The sequence below is a fragment of the Trichomycterus rosablanca genome, chromosome 9 (genome assembly GCF_030014385.1).
Source record: "Trichomycterus rosablanca isolate fTriRos1 chromosome 9, fTriRos1.hap1, whole genome shotgun sequence".
Lineage (NCBI taxonomy): Eukaryota > Metazoa > Chordata > Actinopteri > Siluriformes > Trichomycteridae > Trichomycterus > Trichomycterus rosablanca.
Window position 1 is genome coordinate 18352142 of NC_085996.1, and position 20843 is coordinate 18372984.

General features: G+C 36.8%; 1 protein-coding gene across 2 annotated transcripts; it reads left to right on the forward strand.

Moving 5' to 3' along the window:
• The first annotated feature begins 1106 nt into the window (after positions 1 to 1106).
• On the forward strand, positions 1107 to 19400 carry txlnba (taxilin beta a). Of its 2 annotated transcripts, none has more exons than XM_063002012.1 (10): positions 1107 to 1209; positions 5523 to 5805; positions 6223 to 6314; positions 9298 to 9468; positions 12213 to 12407; positions 14742 to 14861; positions 16546 to 16620; positions 17659 to 17751; positions 18094 to 18189; positions 18306 to 19400. In XM_063002012.1, exons 2-10 carry the CDS (start codon positions 5523 to 5525, stop codon positions 19293 to 19295), a joined length of 2115 nt encoding a protein of 704 aa, XP_062858082.1. In that variant the 5' UTR covers positions 1107 to 1209; the 3' UTR covers positions 19296 to 19400. The 2 variants fall into 2 exon arrangements, with proteins under 2 accessions (XP_062858082.1, XP_062858083.1); XM_063002013.1 differs by lacking the exon at positions 16546 to 16620 and adding an exon at positions 16680 to 16754.
• Positions 19401 to 20843: the final 1443 nt, after the last annotated feature.

The following is a 20843-nucleotide window of genomic DNA, read 5'->3' on the forward strand; positions in this document are numbered from 1 at the left end:
TGTGGATGTTACTTTGACACGTACCACCTACGTTGCAGACCATGTACACTCTTTCATGGAAACGGTATTCCCTAATGGCTGTGACCTCTTTCAGCAGGATAATGCAAAAATGGTTCAAGAATGGTTTGAGGAGCTCAACAACTAGTTGAGGTGTTGACTTGGCCTCCAAATTCCCCAAATCTTAATCCAATCGAGCATCTGTGGGATGTGCTGGACAAACAAGTCCGATCCATGGAGGCCCCACCTCGCAACTTACAGGAGTTAAAGGATCTGCTGCTAACATCTTGGTCTTAGATACCTCAGCACACCTTCAGGGGTCTAGTGGAGTCCATGCCTCGACAGGTCAGGGCTGGGGACCAACACAATATTAGGAAGGTGGTCATAATGTTATGCCTAATCCGTATATATATATATATTTTTTTTTTCTTGTTAAAAGTTTCCTGTCTAACTGATTTTCTGCACCGTAATTTTAAATAAAAAATATGTATGTATTTATTTCATAGAAAATAAAACTTAAAATTATGGTTTTGGTTTTGGGGTCCCTAAAACAATCATGGTTTTGTTTCATATTCATAAATTGTATGCCTAAAACACATTCTTCTTACAAAATTGTTTAATGTGTTTACCATATGAAAGGCTGTCAAAATCATTTTGTTGAGTACTTGAGACGTGTGCATTGTTAATTTGGCTTGTTTCTAAAAAAAAAAATTCTGGGTTTTTCCCCACTAACTTCTTTGGTTGGCACATGCCAACTGACAAAAAGCACATATTCTCCCACACTCTGCAGGAATACTATGTACAACATTTCCTTTATTTATTGTATTCTTCAGTACAACAACAACCCAGTGGTCAAAAAGTGCACTGGATACCTTTAAATGGCAATCAGTGGCTAATAAACTTTAAACCAGAGACATAAGTGAAATGATTTAAGGAAACACTACAAGCCATGGAAACATGACCCATATTTTCCAAATGCTCATCTGCTGATCTTCTAATAAGCCTCATCAGAAAGATCATGACAGACTTTTCCAGGAAGGTCAGGTCTCTCCATTGGTCAGTCTTAGGTGTCAATGAGTAGTTATTTTAAGGGTCTTTTCTGTTGCAGCTGTTATCTGTTGGACCCTCCTCCTCTCTGTCTTTCTTCTCAAAGTTTGGACTAACTGCTCCTTTATCCTCTTTTCCTCGTTGGCCAGGAGAACCACATATTCTGTGAGTATAGTTTAAAAGTCATTTTTTATATTGTAAAACATTAAAATGCTGCATTATAAATGTAAATGAAACTTCTGTTGATGCTGCAAATATTGATTGTAATGTAGTTTGGCAATGTTACTTCGGTTGTTTGTTGCACTCATTTGGGCTTGATGTGGCCTCATGCCTACATATTTAGAAAATAAATAATCATGCGTATGTAAATACACACATATTATAGCCTATATGTGATGCAGAAAGTGAGATAGAGGTAAAACATAAATAAAAACTGATAAAAATTAATATAATTAGTTGAAGTAAACAAAAATCAAAATTTTTATGTTCAGTGTTAAATGATTGAGCATAATCACTATTAAAATTCAATGAAAAACGTTTGTCTGTTTTACTGTCTGTGAAGTTGCAGTCACTAAAGACATTTTTTTTCATACATTAGAGGGTACATGGCTTGAATAAAAAACTGCTTGCCCATATTTAGAAGCTCCAAAAATAGAGTTGTGGCTCTTGAACAGGTGCCATGTGGCCCCCTGCTGAAGGGTAAATGGTAATGGGAACAGAGGAGGGGGAGGATCTGTAAGCTGATAAGCAGTGCTAAGCAATAAAGCCTGGGCATAAACAACATCTAGATTTATCAAGGTTTATTTATTAAGGAATTTGAGGTCCATGGTGGATTTAGACATATAGAGATGCTGTACCACTCTGTTGTGTCCAATTTGAATCCAATCCTATATCCAGCACAGCTAGCTGCATGTATCTAATTTGCTACACTTTGGTTTTTGACCAATTTATAACATTATAGGGTTTAGTAGTATTTTTTTGTATTATACACAATATGATCATGAGTATGTGAAGATCATATCATTGGCTCGTTGAACACTCCATTCGGAAACCAAAGACATTTGTATGGATTTTGATCCACCCCTCCCCCACTCTCTTGCAACTGGCACTGTCATGCTGAAACAAGGGTAATTTATTTTACACATATGTGGTGTATTAAATGCAAACAAAGTGTTACCTTATTGTTCAAGACCATAAGCATATAATTTAAGACTCACTAGCCTGTGAGACTCATGCATTGGAATTACAACAAGCGAATAAAGCTACAGCATTGATTACCTATCTAACAAAAATGTTATTGGTGCCAGTCTGTTATGCCATGCCACCATTCTTGACACCACACTATGGATGGAAGTGATATGTGCAATTCTGTTTGGGGTAAACATACCAGGATTAAAGCTAAGTACCAGTTGCATTCACAGGGGTTTTCACAACTACATTTCAGTTTGGCCACTATAACTTTTTTCTTGTTAATTTGTTTATGTAGCGTTGCATGTTTACCATTGTGTGACATAACCATTTCTTTTAATTACACATAATGTTTGGGATATCAATTGTTGCAGTTTTGCAGGTGGAATTTTTGCCCATTCTGGCTTAATTTAAGGCTTCAGCTGATCAAAGGTTTGTGGTCTCCATTGTCTGATTCTCCTCTATATGATGAGCCATAAATTTTCAATAGGAGACAGATCTGAACTGCAGACAGGCTAGTTAAGCACACACAGTCTATGATGTGTCTATGAGGCCATGCTGTTGTAGCGCATACAAAATAAAACCTGCCATTGTCTTGCTGAAATAACCACGGACTTCCTAAGAAAAGACGTAGTACCTTCACACACATGCAAGTCAGGCTACCATGACAGATAACAGTCTGCATGGTCCCCACATGTATGGCACAGCTAAGTCCACTTCCCTTTTTTTCAAAAGCAAGCTGAAACCTGGATTTACCTGACCACAGCATGTTTCCACTGTTCTTCAGTCTATATGAGATTAGTTTGGGCCAGGATAACTTGCTGCAGACATTTTTTTTAGGGCTTTCTCTTTGTATAATATATAATATATGTATAATGTTTGTATATAATCTTTAGATTTCTTGATGCAAAGGTTATGCACATTCAACGGTCTTTTCACAATGTCCAAGACTATAAACATTACCAAAGACACCATTCAGAGTATTTTCTGGAAGTTCCAAACTTAGTGTAGCAACAAACTTGCCTGGCCATTGAAGAAAGCCAGAAAATTTGGTCCAGAGGCCTTAGCAGTCACATAAGGACAACATACAAAAAACCCATATTACCACAAGAGACAAGACAAAAGGATACTCCACAAGGTACTTAGGCTGGGGGCTGAAAGTGCACATGTACATTTGTCAAGAGAACTAAAGTTTTTCAGGGTTTGCCGCTTTGCCAAAAACTGCATCAGCAAATAATACAATCATAAATCAAAAAAAGTTGGCACAGTATAAACAATGCTTAAACACAGTGTTTCCTAAATATTTACTTTGACTTTTATTTAATTAATTTTATTTGTTAATAAACATCCTTTCCTGCATTTCAGGCCTGTAACACAATTAAAAAAAGTTGGGACTGTTGTGGGAATTCAAAATAACCCTTAAAGATTGACAAAGACAACCGGAATAATAGTAAAAGCAAAAAATCAATTTATTACTCAGCTGAGGACCAATCTCATAATGCAAACACACACAGGCCTTTACAGGAGAGAAAGGTGGATACTGTCTGCCCTATCGCATTATTTATACTCCCATTTACTGAGCGCCCCCCCAGGCTAACTCTGCTCTGCAACCCAGCTCAAGGCTGACTTTCCACACCTACACTTGTTTATCATTCTACAAGAATAGTTAGCTTGTTAAGAACATGGCGTACTTGCATAAGAATGTGTGTGCAATCAAAACTGTGTGCAGGGGTGCCCATGCCAAGGTCAACATATCTCTGGACTTCTGAAACCTTCTAAAAAAAAGTATTTTTTACCTCTGCTAATTGTTCTAAGAAAGCAGAAACTTAGTCACAGGACTGAGCCAATTTATTGCTTGGAATTATGTAATAAAAACTAAATAATGATGTAATTTTAAACAGGTGATGTTAACAGGTAATTGTAATTATAATTTGAAACAAAAGATGGCTGGAGGATCTCCAGTTTGTCAAAAATTGCGTGTGAAAATTAAATGTTTCAAAAACTATGTTCCTTAAAGAAAGGCGGGAGGGGATTTGAATATTTTTTTCCTGTTAAGTGTATAACATCATTAAATAATCTAAGGAATCTGAAGGATTTGTAAAAGGCGTAGGGCGAAAACCTGAGCTGAACGCCTGTGAGCTCCAATCTCTCAGACAGCACTGCATCAAAAACCATCATTCATCAATAGCTGATATAAACACATGGGTAAAGGATTATTTTTGACAAACCTTTGTCAAGCACTACAATACAGAGTTACATTCACAAATGCCACTTCAAACTTTGTAAAAAAAAATAAAAAGCCTTATGTTAACCATGTCCAGGAGAGGCATTGTGTCCTCTAAGCTCTAAGACATATGGGATGGACCACAGTGGAAACATGTATTGTGGTCAGATGAATCAGTATTTCAGATCTTTTTGGAAGAAATGGGTGGGACCAAAAGACCAAAGAAGAAAATGACCTTATTAGCAACAAGTCCAAAAGCCATGGTCTGTCATGGTATGTGGTTGTGCCACTGCCCTTATGATGGTAGCATTAATGCAGAAAAGTACATTGAGATTTTAGAGCAACATATGATGCCTTCGAGACGTCATCTTTTCCAGGGACGTCCATGCATTTTTCAACAAGACCACACAAACTTTTTATGATTTGCGGTTGTACATTTTAAAAACAATGTTTTTAAATGAGTGTTTGCCATAGGTCATGGTTGCTTATTTGGCACAACTCTTTAATGTTCTAGCCTACCACTATTAGCATCTCAAGCTCTAGAGTTTATATCCCACCGACCTTCAGTAGGGTCTGTGAATAGGGTCCGGCACCTAAATAGGCACAGTTGGGTGTGCCTGAGGTAGAAAGTTCAAATAAGCTTCAATGCAGCTGTACAATTGCAATATCTGCTGGTTGATGCGCCAGAACTAGTGGTGGGGTATTTACAGAATTCATAATGTGTCTCTCTGAATGTGTTCTAGATTTAAGGGAGCCATTCACCTTTTTAAACTATTAATAATGTTTGTATGTAATGCATAATGTAATTTTTACCAAATTATTCAGCTTTTTTAAATTGGCCCAAGGTGCAGATTAGTGTGTGTGTGTGTGTGTGTGATGGGCTGGCACCCTGTCAAGAGAGTTTTTTCTCCTAGTTCTCATGATTTTCAGGTGGTGCCAGACCCATTTAGGATAAAATGGGAGACTATGAGAAAATAAATGACTTTTCACAGTCTTTGTTTTCTTTCTTAATTAAATATTTTTGATCCAACTGAAAAGAAATCTGTCGATCTTTATATTTTGTTAGATGATGGAGAGCAGTTCTCAGCCGCTGGATGATGCCAGTGACCAGATTATCAATCATGAGGAACAACCTGTAGACCCAATGGAGGAATTTACTCAGCAGCTTGAGGACATCATCAACACATATGGCTCAGCAAGTAGTCTGATGGAAGATCAGATATCTATTCTAGAAAAGGAGGAAGAGACACTGGAAGAAGAGACTATTAGCAACAATGAAGCTGCCAACGTGGAGCCAAGCAGCAGCTCAGAAAAGGAAAAAACAGCTGAGATGCTCCTCAAAGGACTTGGTGAGGAATAAGCTTTATACTTTGATCTGATTAGAATTAGAATCATTTTGCTTTGTAAATTTGTATTTATTATAGGACACATTTTCTGCAGTGGCAGGTCTATGAGCAATGATCATGTCTATGAGCAGTCTGACCACATTATGTTAGCATTTTGCTAAACCCATCAGATTGGGACATACAAAAAACACAATGTAAAATATTTTACCCACCTATAAAGAGGTTTAGTGCCAATTGACAACAATGCAGTTGACATCAGTAGTGTGATGTCCAGAGGACCACTCTGGGTTAAAGGAATATTATTCATAATATCTTAGGTAAAGTTCTGAATAATCTATGTAAAACAAACATCTTGTGTTGGTCCAACACTCCTACCCTTTGGGTTGATTTTAATGTTGCTACCTGTCTATATATGTACAGGAAAGGATGCTTCACTCCTGCTGCAAATCCTAAACAAGCTTGGCTCACCAGAGGAGAAACTGGAGATGGTATTAAAGAAGTATGCAGAACTGGTAAGTATTTGGCCTCAAGAAGCAAACCATACAAATCCTTTGCAGTAGCGCTCTAGTGGTAATATGCTCTAAGCTGCAGAGGTGGTAGAAGTATGCAAGTTCTGTATTAATGTAAAAGTGCTACGAATCTGGTAACAAAATCAAGTAAAAGTTGAAGTATGTCTTATTTATTTTACTGAAGTACAAGTATAAAAGTACATGCTACTAAAAGTAAAAAAGTACATGTATGTAAGTACATGTATGTAAATAAATTTTTAAAACAGGATTTATTGCGGTAAAGCCGTAAACATTCATACATAATCTGTTGATGCATGTTCAATAATCCAGGTACACAAATCCACAAAGTTGAATCAGTTCATCTGGACACAAGTTTGTTGTAGAGATACGTTTCGTCACTCAATCCGAATGACTTCTTCAGTCTGAGCTGGTGTTGAATACCCCAACCTTATATGCAGTTGATTACCGCGGTCTAAACGCAAACCAGTGGTGATTCCGTATGTGGTGGGAGTATCAGAACAATTAAGACAGATATTCTCCAAACACTGTGTTTCAGTTGCTTTCAAACCCCAGAACACGCTACGCCAGAAATTAGTTCACCCTAAGGACCGGGTTCTTCGACACAAACAGAGTAACGTAGTGTATGCTGTTAGGTGCCAGGAGGATTGTCGGGAACTGTACATCGGGGAAATTAAACAGCCACTGGCGAAACGGATGGCCCAACATAGAAGATCAACCTCTTCTGGCCAGGACTCCGCGGTTTACACCCACCTGCAAGCCAGCGGCCACTCATTTAATGATGAAGATGTGCAGATCCTTGACAAGGAGGAACGCTGGTTTGAACGTGGAGTCAAAGAGGCCATTTACGTGAAGAGGGAACGACCATCCCTGAACCGGGGAGGGGGCCTGAGAGTACATCTCTCACCATCATACAACGCCGTAATAGGAGCTTTACCCCAATCATGTGTGAAAGACACACATGGCCATTGTAATTAATGGTCATTGTGATTTACATATGGACCTGATGACCGGTTCCATTGTTATGCAATGGGCAGTGATCGGTCGTTATGCAAATCAACTGCATATACTGTTGGGGTATTCAACACCAGCTCAGACTGAAGAAGTCATTCGGATTGAGTGAAGAAACGTATCTCTACAACAAACTTGTGTCCAGATGAACTGATTCAACTTTGTGGATTCATACATAATGGTATAAAGATACATAATGGTGAATCATCTGCAAAAATCACTCAAATGACAATCATCCTCAGCTAACCACAGAAGAAAAACAGAATACAACTTTTTTTAAAAGAAGGAATCAAAATATTTGGATTTTCTCTACAAATCCTGTTAAATTGCTCATAACTGGACATGTCAATATTCTGTAATGCAGTATATCATTATATTTAACCCAAACTATAGATATTATTAACTCTGTCACTGCATTTTAGACAACAACTACAAACTACAGCTTCACTATTCTTGGAGCAGTTTTTCTTTTGAACACTACCCAGTACACTATTATATTGAGATCAACAAGGAAAATATTAGAGTGTTGACACAGCCAGAGACAAGTCAGAAAATATTAATTCACTCATTTTTTTATGAAATGACTCCACTAAAAAACTACAGATTGGTTGAACACATCAGATTAATCAGATTGATCAGGACAAGCAGACAATAGAAGACAATTTGTATCACCTTCCCATGATGTAGGCTTCAGTAAATTATGCATGATGAATCATTTTTTAACAGACCATAGCCTGCCCTACACTTATAATAATTGATAAAATAAATACAGTCATGCCATCTTAAATATATATTTTTTTAACTCATGCAAGAACATATTTTAATACTATATAGACAAAAGTAATGGGGCACCACTTCTATTTACTGAATGTACTTTAGCCATAACATTTGCTAGCAGGTATGCTTTTATGCATAACATATGCTTTTAACTTTGCAGCAACAGTTTAGGGAAATTCATTTTCTGTATCAGTATAATTGTGCCCCTGTACACAAAGCACAGATGAAGAAGATGAAGAAATGCTTGGTTTAAAGTTTAAGCCCCAGTGGTCTACACAGAGCCCTGACTTCAGCCCCACTGAAAAGCTTTAGAATTAACTGGAACATAAATTGAGGCTTTTTTGACCAACATCAGTGCCCAGATAAGTAGCTGTGATAACCCTGTGGTAATTCTGTGATTCTGGTAATCTTTTACTTTGTAGTTTCTTTTTTGTTTGTTGCTTTTAGGCTGCAGTATTGTTCTGTCTTGGTTAAGTATCCTTCCCTTTCTCGCAGGTGTAGGGGCTACACCTGGCACCTCAGTGGCAAAGCATGGTTCTCCAAGATACAAATTATCCAGTTTTAGCAGAACTGTTTTTGAGTGCCATGTGCTGCCGCCTTTAGGAAGCTTTGGTTTAGCCATAAGTTTACATTTACATTTTCGGCATTTAGCAGATGCCTTTATCCAAAGCGACTTACATTACAGTATACAGTCTGAGCAACTGAGGGTTAAGGGCCTTGCTCAAGAGCCCAACAGCAGCAACCTAGCAGTGGTGAGGCTTGAACCAGCAATTGTTGCACTTTGCAACGACCTTCGGATTACTAGTCCTGTGCCTTAACCACTAGGCTACGGCTTAGGATAAATTGTTGCTGAAAAGCTCATTTTATTTGACTTTTTTTACAAATACACATTTTCCTGATGATGCCAACATCACAATACTAAGCATGAAATAAAAATCTGAAGTGTGGCCATATTTATAGTCTATAAACAGTGGCTTATAATGAGTGGATCAAACCCTTGTGTGAAACAAACACCTGAGAATGTGCTTCAATGAAAAGAATAAGGCTCTTTGGTCTTAGGTTTTGGTCCCTCACTGTATATTGGAATTATGTTCATGTTTGACTGATATTAAATAAATTTTTTACCACCTTGCAAATATGTATTAGTAATTAATGGGCAACTGTGAATATGTATTTGTAGTTAGAGGGGCAGAGGGGTGAGCAGAGACTGGTAAAGTCACTTCAGCAGAGACAAGACAAACTGGTTAAACAGAGAGACCAGCTTCAGTTTGAACATAGCCGTGGCATCCTGGCCCGTAGCAAGTTGGAGAACCTTTGCCGTGAGCTGCACAGGCACAACAAGACTCTGAAGGTAAGAAATTCTCAGCCAAAATCTGCTGAAATGTATCTCAAAGTTAAGGTTTCTTTCTAAACATGCACTTTTATTACATTTAATTTTCATCAACCGCTCTATCCTGGTCAGTGTTGCGGCAGGTTCTGTTCCACTCGGAAATACTGAATGCAAGGCAGGAACACCCTAAACCGGTCATTTTATCGAGATAGAGCACCCGCTGAGACATAGCAAATTATGTCTGTCCAGATGCCCAGCTGGCCGATAACACCACTGATATTCTAGCCCAGATCTCAGTGGTGGTGGGCTAACATAACCAATCGATGTACCACATGAGCAAACATGCATATTCAGATTTAATGAATTATTATACATTTTTACTAATATTACTAATGAGTTTTTAAAATAGACAGTACAGGTCAACATTTAAATTACATTGTAGCTGTGTACATGAGGCAGACTCAAGTCCACAGACATAACATTCATTTGAACAAAACTTTAATCAAAAACAATAAATATTCTCTGATGACAAGAAATGTCAGTCTGAAAACATGGGTACACTAAGATGCACAAACAAATAATACTCTTACGTCTTTTTTGGCATACAACTTCTTGGTTTCCAGCCTTTTAGGCAGGTCCTTGATTAAGACTGAAACTGAAACTCCAGAGTCTGGGTAAGGGACAATGAGATTTGCTCTACCTGCTAGCTACTGCAGATATTTTCATGCCTGTTTTCTACTGCCCCAAAACAAGAGACTGGTCACTGATGGCAAAAATAGGCACTGGGTGCTCAAGTTTCTAAAGCTGAAACCAAAGAGCTCGGCCAGTAAGATGTCAATAAAATTACCCACAGCCCCAGAATCCACAAACTCTCTCAGGATTTTCTCATGATGGTGCCTGCATGAAATATTTACTTTTTAAACAACTTATTATAAACATATAAGGGTCATTCTATAATTTGGGGTACATTTCACATCACCAAAAAAGTACAAAAACAATGTTCTCTCTCAATAGAACAATCAGTGGTTCAAGTTAATATATTCATTTAGTGTAACATATCCACTAGTTGCAAAGCTTAAACATAATTTTTTTTATTTTATTTAAAAGGGCAAGTAGATGTAGACTACTAGGTAACTTAGTTGACAGGTAACATAGTTGACAATTTTCCTATTTTGACACATGTCATTTCTTGAACAGAATAATGTCTAATTTGAACATACATTTGAATTAAAATTATGAAAAAAAATTTTAACCATAACAATGTATGTAACATAGTTGACGGTCAATTAATATGCTCATTGACAATGTTCTATTATAAAATATGAATATAAAATATTTTAAAAAAGAATATTTTAAGAGGACATTCACCACAGTTTGTTCAATATGCCCTCCCCTCCACAGAGAAAAATGATATCATGTAATGCTGGTCACCAGGCACGTGCAGACCTTTTTGGGGGCAGGTTCTCAAGCCAAAAAAAAGGGCACCCATCGCCAAAATTATTAATAAAATAAAAAATAAAAAAACACAGTAGGATATTTAACTTATATATTTATTTTTGGTAACACAATCGATACACATCTAATCAAATAACTCAAATAATCAAATTGAATAAAAACAAAACAGGCAAAAACAAAGCCACTTTGTGCGCTTTTTAATAACCAAACAATATATTAAATAATCATCCAAAAATAGCTCAACTGAAGAACTACAGTACCTTTGTCTATAGCTAAATAACATATTCCTATTTATTCATCATTTTTTGTATGCTGTTTTATATCATAGAGCATTATAATTAGCCTTCTACATGTATTAGTTTGTAATGTTAGAAGTATAAATGCTTGCATGAAAATAACTCCTTGACTAAAGGTGACTTTTCCTACACAGCGTTTTGGCCGTGATGCTTTAATTAAAAATACTGTATGTTTGTATCTATTTTCAACAAATTACTGTGAGATCTATTTGACATTCTCCTGCAAAATGTTTGTGCTCAAGTTTTTTTTTTTTTTCAGGCTTTCACATCAAAATAAGTAAGATTTTAAATAAAACAAAACTAGTGAAACACTTTTGGGGGGAATTGATGGCAGAGAGGGTAATATTTATTTTTAAATATTAATGAATGTAGAAAAAAATTGGGCTCCAGCAGAAAGGGCAATTTTCTCATCCAGGGCAAAAGGGCAGGTGCTTGAGCACCATTAGGGGTCTATCTGTGCACGTGCCTGCTGGTCACATAGTTTTAGAACAAACCATTTTTGAGTTGCTGAGTGGAGTTCTGTTAGTAACATAGTTGACAGAACTTTTGCGGACAATAATAAATAAATATATTTAAATTATTTAAAAGAGAAACTCAATTTAAAAAATATTATTTTTCTTTAGTATTTAAACTTTTGAAATAAATAAAAAAATTGATACTTAATAACTTAATAATTTTATTCATTATTTTGAAACCAAGGCACCCTCAACTTAAAAAACGGACACAGCAAAAACTGTTCATTTAGGAACATCATGACAAATTTCAAGCTAAATGAAGCATAGGATGCACATAATGTTTTTGTGATATTACAACATGTTTTTCATTAAGAGGTAAAATATGACATTTTTAAAGAAAATAGTTAGAATAAATATAATTATTATCATTGGACATGGAATGGTACATTTGGGGTACCCAAATTATAGAATGACTCAAATAGATCAGATTTTTGGGATTTGATAAAGCAAATATTTCTGTACCCAGATATTTAACATACATCTTTGTTTTCCGCTACAGGAAGACATGCTGCAGAAGTGCCGTGAGGATGAGAGAAAGCGTTCAGAAATCAGCACTCACTTCCAGAACACATTGGTGGACATACAGTCCCAAATTGAACATCACAGCAACCGCAACAACAAGCTGTGCCAGGAAAACAAAGACCTTGCCGACAAGCTCAAGTCAATCATTGAGCAATACGAGAAGAGAGAGGAGGTACATGCACAACATACACATACACGTGTACACTTAAACCTTGGCAGATTAGACTAACACATTAGCCAAATTTGTAAGTCCAACACCAGTAAAACCTGTTTGAAAAAGTTAATGCCCCTTACCCTAATAACTAGTTGCGTCACCTTTAAAACCAATGAAATGTTTTCTAAAATATAATATTAGCCTTTCACACTGATGTGGTGTGGTACTGCTTTAAACACTTCCAGGGTTTTGACATTAAATGGTATTTTCAGGTCTCACCACAGCATTTAAAAAAAAAAAGAGTTCAAGCACTTTGACTAAGCCACTCCAAAACTTTTGACTCTGTTCACCCTCTTTCATCTTCTAAATTACTACTCAAGCTTCAGCTTGAACAGACGATCTGTTCTGTCTCGACAAAGCAAAACCTCACAGAAAGACTGCACACCATCACATGATTTTTTGACTGTAATTTTTATTTTACCAGACATCAGACATTTCTTTTGGTTAGCAGTGGTGTTGTGGAGCCATCAACATATCCATAGTTTAGGTTTAATACGTACATATTTTTACGTATTTTTGCAGGCAGACTTTATAGGGCAAATTTATCACAGTTTTCAGTATTCGGAGTTAATAGTTTAATCAGAATTAGTGAAGTCCTAGAGCTATTAATATATTAGCACTATTTTTAAGTTCTGAAAGGTTTTTAGTGTGTCAATGTTTCCGTAGAAACAATCGGATGCTTAGTAAGGTGCGACATTAGTTAAATACAGTATACATCCTAGCTAGACTCACTGGCTTACCAATTAAATGTGGTTAACTAGTTGAATAAGTAACCACAATAGGTAACAGGCACGTGCACAGACATTTTTGGGGGCAGGTGCTCAAGCCAAAAAAAGGCACCCATCGCCAAAATTATTAATAAAATAATAATAATTAAAAAACCACAGTAGGATATTTAACTTATATATTTATTTTGTTAACACAATCAATACACATCTAATCAAATAAATCAAATTATCAAATTGCATAAATAAATGAAAAACAGGCAAAACAAGGCCATATTGTGCACACTTTTTAATAACCAAACATCTGATACATCTGCCTCATTTGCTTTACTGGTAGATGGCCTAATCCAGGATAAAAGAGAGCTGCTACCCTGTAGTTCCTTTTCTTTCTGCTTTTGTAACCTTTCTTTTCTTGGCATTATGCTGCAAAATTTGTAAATGAGATAAATCAATGTTGTGCAATAATAATTTCTGACAGAGTTGAAGCATTACACTAATAATATACCATTACTAGTATCAATTTACCTCACCAGACTGTCGTGTAGCTCAACTTAAGACCTACCTTTGATTTCAAATCAGAAACCCACTTTGGGTAGTTAATGTTAACAGTGGGCTTATTTTTATGCCAATCAAATCAAATAGACAGCTAAATAACATTTTCCTATTTATTCATCATTTTTGTATGCTGTTCTATATCATAGAGCATTATGTTTAGCCTTCTACATATATTAGTAGAGGAGGAGGGAGGGGCAAGGCGGATCAGATCGGGGCAGAATTCTCTCAAGAACTCAAATAACTGCCCGTCAGATATCAAAACACTTTTGGGGGTAATTGATGACAGAGAGGGTAATTTTTATTTTTAAATAATGATGAATGTAGAAACAAATTGGGCTCCAGCAGAAAGGGCAATTTTCTCATCCAGGGCAAAAGGGCAGGTGCTTGAGCACCACTAGGGGTCTATCTGTGCACGTGCCTGATAGGTAATATAAAGTAGGATAACTTTTTCCCTTAAATAAATAAAGTTGTGTTACAAAATATGTTTTATCTGTTTAATACCATGTTTTGTTTAATGGTTTGAGAACATTAGGTTTGACAGATATGCATTAACAGAGGTCATTGAAATAGAAAATTGGAAATTACATGGGTAAATACAATAAAGGTTGATATTGGAAAAGAATTGTCAATAGCTTTGAGCTGGACATTACATTCCTTTTTCCATATTTGCAGTAAGAACACTTCCACATTTCGTTTTTGATTTATTCCCAATGAAATGTTCTAGCATGGCGTAGTTAATCAAAAGAAAATCCACTGGGGAAGTGACAGGCTCAACGTGATGCAGGATAGGCTCAATCTGTCTCGCTGATGGGTACCACTAAGCTCTCTCAAGCACAGCTGTGCATTGTGGGCAAAAACAGCACTTGTCTTTTTGTTGGAATAAATCTCTTAGCAGTGAGAGCTGTATCTTTGGTGCCCCCAACTGTTTCAGAGACGTAAACACAAAAGTACAGTAATAGACTGTAAACTTGTAAGAATCGGATGTTTGAACTTGAGTATGTGTTTCAAACAGAGTTTAGAGAAGATATTCACTCAGAATAATCTGCAGCAGCAACTTTCAGATGCCAAACTGGAAGAGGCCAACCTTCGGCTAAATGAAGCTGAGGAAAAGCACAAAAGAGAGAAGGAATATGTGAGTCATGAATCAATCTTTTTCTTTTCCTATTTCATATTTGGCAAACAAAAGTACAGTGGGGAAAATAAGTATTTGATCCTCTGCTGATTTTGTAAGTTTAACCCCTTACAAAGACTTGAACAGTCTATAATTTTTATGGAAGGTTTATTTTAACAGAGAGAGAAAAAAACATTAAATAAAGGTTATAAATTAATTTGTATTTAATTAAGGGAAATAAGTATTTGATCCCCTAGCAACCAGCAAGAATTCTGACCCCCACAGACCGGTTATGTGCCCATGAGGCACACAAATTAGTCCTGTCCCTGTATAAAAGACACATGTCACAGAATCAGTTTCTTCCATTCAAATCTCTCGACCACCATGGGCAAGACCAAAGAACTATCAAAGGACATCAGGGACAAGATTGTAGACGTGCACAAGGCTGGAATGGGCTACAAGACCATCAGCAAGAAGCTTGGTGAGAAAGAGACCACTGTTGGTGCGATAATTCGAAAATGGAAGAAATACAAGATCACAGTCAATCGCACTCGCTCTGGAGCTCCATGCAAGATCTCTCCTCGTGGGGTAAGAATGATTCTGAGAAAGGTGAGGTCAGCCCAGAATTACACGGGAGGAGCTTGTCAATGATCTCAAGGGAGCTGGGAGCACAGTCACCAAGAAAACCATTAATAACACACTTCGCCGTAATGGATTGAGATCCTGCAGTGCCCGCAAAGTCCATCTGCTCAAGAAGGCTCATGTATAGGCCCGTCTGAAGTTTGCCAATGAACACCTGAATGATTCAGAGAAAGCTTGGGAGAATGTGATATGGTCAGATGAGACCAAAATTGAGCTCTTTGGCATCAACTCCACTCGCCGTGTTTGGAGGCAGAGAAATGCCCAGTGGGGATGGTGTTCTTGGGGTCATATCCAGCATTTCTCTGCTCCCAGCTCCCTTGAGATCATTGACAAGCTCCTCCCGTGTAATTCTGGGCTGACCTCACCTTTCTCAGAATCATTCTTACCCCACGAGGTGAAATCTTGCATGGAGCTCCAGAGTGAGGGTGTGATCTTGTATTTCTTTCATTTTCGAATTATCGCGCCAACAGTGGTCTCTTTCTCACCAAGCTTCTTGCTGATGGTCTTGTAGCCCATTCCAGCCTTGTGCAGGTCTACAATCTTGTCCCTGACGTCCTTTGATAGCTTTTTGGTCTTGCCCATGGTGGTCGAGAGATTTGAATGGAAGATTCTGTGACAGGTGTCTTTTATACAGGGACAGGACTAATTTGTGTGCCTCATGGGCACATAACCGGTCTGTGGGGGTCAGAATTCTTGCTGGTTGTTAGGGGATCAAATACTTATTTCCTTAATTAAATACAAATTAATTTATAACCTTTATTTAATGGGGTTTTTTTTGTTGTTGTTGATATTCTGTCTCTCTCTGTTAAAATAAACCTTCCATAAAAATTATAGACTGTTTAAGTCTTTGTAAGGGGGTAAACTTACAAAATCAGCAGGGGATCAAATACTTATTTTCCCCACTGTATATGTTATACATCAGTACTTATTTAAGGTCCATTGTATGTGGTACTCTAAACTACAATCATAGTTCATTTAGCATCATTCAAGCATGGGAATCGTAGACAACAAACAAAGCCTAAGGTGGTGTACTTATGTTAATTCTTGCTGTCTTTGTTGCTAGTTGCTCAAAGAAGCAATTGACAAAACAAAGAAATGCTACACAATGAAGGAACAAGAGTTGCAGATGAAGAAGCAGGTAAAGTGAAGTGCTCATTCTCTCTTTTCCATTTTGTGTGTCTTTGTGTGTAACCACAGTTACTGACTCATGCTGCTGAGTGGAAGCTACAGTCTAAAGAGCTGAAAGAGCAGAACACAGTGATGCAGGCTCAGGTGAATATCTGCATCAGTGCTTACTGGACCAGTCTTCAATCAATTGCATAGACGAACAATCAACAGACATGTAATGATGCTAAAAGCAATACGCTGATATCAAGAATGTCAACCCTAAATCCATAAATGAATTTGAATGGATTTTAAACACCTTTTAAAATGTACATTTTAGCTACTGTGTCTTTAAAAAAGTACCACAGGTAAGGTGTTAGATTAGCAAGTGAGCATGCTGACACTGATGTTGTTAAACAAAATCACTTAAAGCCAAATAATAAAGCCAACTTTACCAGTTTATGACCACCACATATTTACACAAAATGACATAATTTTACTTGTTAACATTTGCAAACTGTTAAACACAGAACATCATGTATTGTAGAACATCCATCTGTAACTTTAGTAGCATTTCTTTAAGTTAAGCGACAAGCCAAAATCAACCAGAAGTAGCCATTTAAATAAAATATGTATTTGTAGCAATTGAATTTGAAATATGTGATTTGCTCATACATATTATTTTAGGAGCTAGATGCCTTGTTTTTTAGTAAACCCATAAACTATGCTATTTGACATTATACAGACCAGTGCCAAGGCAAATACATTTGGTAAGTCTATGCAGCATGATTTTAATCATGAAAGTCATTTTAAGAAAAGCTGACTACTAAGGTATTGAGCACCTTCCACTTTCTTTTAAAAGTGGAAGCAGCAATATAGCTAGCTGACATGTTACAGTTGAATCTAAATTGATCTAATTAATGCATTTAAAACTTTAAAGGATTACTGTGAAGACACATGAATACAAACAAAATTAAAATCTGTTTATATCACTATGCTGTATGCACTTTGAAAACATTGAACTGTATTTTTTATTTATTTATTTATTTTCATTTTTTCTCTTTACTTTTAGCTTGTGTTGTACTCTCAAAAATTTGAAGAGTTTCAGTCTACGCTGGCCAAGAGCAATGAAGTGTATGCTGTCTTTAAACAAGAAATGAATAAGGTGCTTTACATTTTTACATTTTTAAGTGTATCAGTGTTGATCTACATATCAGAAGTATTGCTGTTAATTATAAATAGTATGGAAAATGCTAATAAGAAAACACAGCAATTCAATAAAATGAAGTTGACCAGACAAAACATGAAAAATGTTGGGTTCATATTGTCTGCAATAAAATAAATGTCAAAGTAAATGTACAAAACACTGCATTTTTCCATACTGTTCCAATGTTTCTGATTTGGGGTTGAAAATCAACAACTTTTAATATGCATTAATTTTTGAGAAACACATTGTTTCTCTTTATTGTTAATTAAACTCAGTTTCATCATATCGTTTACTCTGTAGATGTCCAATAAGATGAAGAAACTAGAGAAGGAGTCAAACTTGTGGAAGATACGGTTTGAAAGCTGTAACAAAGCCCTTACTGACATGATTGAGGAGGTAACTTGTCTTATTTCAGTAAAAAATATTTTATAAACACGTTCATTATCTTTTTTTTTCTTTTCTTTTTTTCACTTTTTACTAAATTTGTACTCTATCACTGTCTCTTTCAATAGAGATCAGAGAAAGGCAAAGTGCTTGAGATGTTTACTGAAAAGATTGCCAAACTGGAGGAACTGTGCCGAGCACTACAGGAGGAGAGAAAAGTCCTCTACAGCAAGATCAAAGATATACGTATGCAGACTATGACGACCTTAGAATCTGCAAAAGATGAACATGAACAAGAAATTCCAGAAATCACTGAGCTGCCAGAACCAGAGCCAGTACAAAATCCAGCAATAACAGCAGACATGGAAAAGCTGTGGAAGGAGCAGGCACGTCTGCAGGAGTTTGCTGCGTCCTTGTTGGCCTCAATTGCAGATGATGGGGAGGACTGTGAAAGTGACAAGGAACCAACTGAGCCTACATTGTCAATTAAATCAACAGCAGTAAATTCAGACTCTATAACAGAGGAGCAGTGTGTGGAAGAACACACTAAAGAGGTAGTTACTGAAGAGGCAAGTAAATCAGTAACTACAATTCCTGAGCCAATCCAAACTGAGAAAATTCAATCAGATTTCAAGACTGAGTCAACCCAAGATACAACCCAAGACACAACCCAAGATACAACCCAAGATACAACCCAAGTCAATCCAGAATCAAAAACACCAAAAGAAGAACCAACCCAGGAAGATGTATTAAAGCCAGTGATGCAAGACAAACCCAAAAAAGAGGTCACATTTAAAGAAGTGGAAACAGAAACAGTTGAACCAAAAGTTCCTAATGTGGAGTCTGCCGAAAAAACTCAAGACCCTAAAGCTGAGCCTACAAATGAAACTTCAACTGAAGCAGAGCCCACCACCACTGCAGTACCTGTAAAAGAAGACTCTAGCACCATGGAACCTGAGAAAGCAGAAGCTGCTACACCTGCAGTATCCAAAGCAAAAGCAGCTAAACCACAAAGTTCCAAAGCCCAAGAAGCCAAGTCAAAAAGCAGCAAATCCCAGCCCAAAACACAAAGCTCCACTAAAAAGAAAGGTGCTGCTAAAAATGCAAAGAAAAGCTAAGAATGTTACCAAATTAGTCTATTAACAAACATTTTCTTCAGTTTCAAAATGTTTGGATGTGTGCAATGCTGTGTGTGTAAGAATAAAGTTTCGTACCTAAAACAAGCTTTTTTTCCTGCATATTTAAGAAAAGACTGTTGTCCATGAATAAGATGCATACATTTTTATCTTGCAAAACATTTCCCTTAAATAAAGATGGAAAATTGTTTAATTCTGCCTTAAATGTATTTGTTGTTCCATGCAGGTGTTGTTACATAGTACCATCTTCACATAAGAAAACAAAAAAATTATCATGTGACTTTACAATTTAGTGTACAAAGGTCTACTTTTTTAAATGATTTGTGGAGTTTTCAGTGTTATGGTGGGTCCAAAGTCTGAAACCCCATTTGTAGACCATCATACAAGCTATATAATACACTGATCAGCCACAAAATAACAGCCCCTGTTAGGTAAAGTGAATAACATTGATTATCTAATTACAATGCACCTGTCAAGGGGTGGGATATTAGGCAGCAAGTGAATAGTCAGTTCTTGAAGTTCACTGTAAAAAAAAGTGTCCTGTAAAAAAAAAAGTAAAATTCTGGCAGCAGGGTTTCCAGCTAATTACCGTACTTTTAACTGTATGTGTACTGTAGTCTGAATTATAGTTCCTTACCGTTTTATTAGAAAGCAGTAAAATTAGGCCAAATGAAATAAACACACAAACAGGATTTATAAATACTCAGATGGTATGTATCACATACATTATTTATTTGATAAAATTACAACACAATAACACAATCTCAGTAGAAACACTGAGTTGTGGGAAGAAGTGAAGGAAGAAGTGAAAATAAACAAACAAACAAATTCCTTGGAGTCTACATGTCTGACCAGCTGACATGGACCGTTAACACCTCACACCTGATTAAGAAGGCTCAACAAAGACTCTTCTTTCTCAGGAAGCTGAAAAAGGTCCAACTACGGCAGAAACTACTAGTAAACTTTTACAATAGCACAATAGAAAGTATTCTGACCAGCAATTTCACAGTGTGGTATTCAAGCTGCACTGCCGCCGAGCGTAAGGATCTGCACCGCGTAGTGAAAACAGCTCAACGGATTATTGGCACAGAACTTTCACACCTGGACGTGTTGTATGCTGGCCGACTCAGGAAGAAAGCTAGCAACATCATCAAAGACACCACACACCCTGGACACACACTGTTCCAGCTACTACCCTCAGGCAAACGATTCAGGACAATAAAAGCACGCACAAATAGACTAAGGAACAGCTTTTTTCCTAGAGCTGTGGCCTCCATCACACACCACAGAACTGGAAAAGACTGAGCACACACACACAAACACAGGACTACGGGTCACACACGGACTATGCAGCATTTGCTCACACACAGTTAATATTTAATATTTAAAGCAAAAATGTAAATTCACTTTACAAGAGTGCAAATATTTTTATTTTTATCTTTTAGAGTGTAAATAATTTTTCTGTGTAAATAATTTTAATTACTTGTGATTACTACTACTGTCTTTATTAAAAATATTTAAAAAAATAAA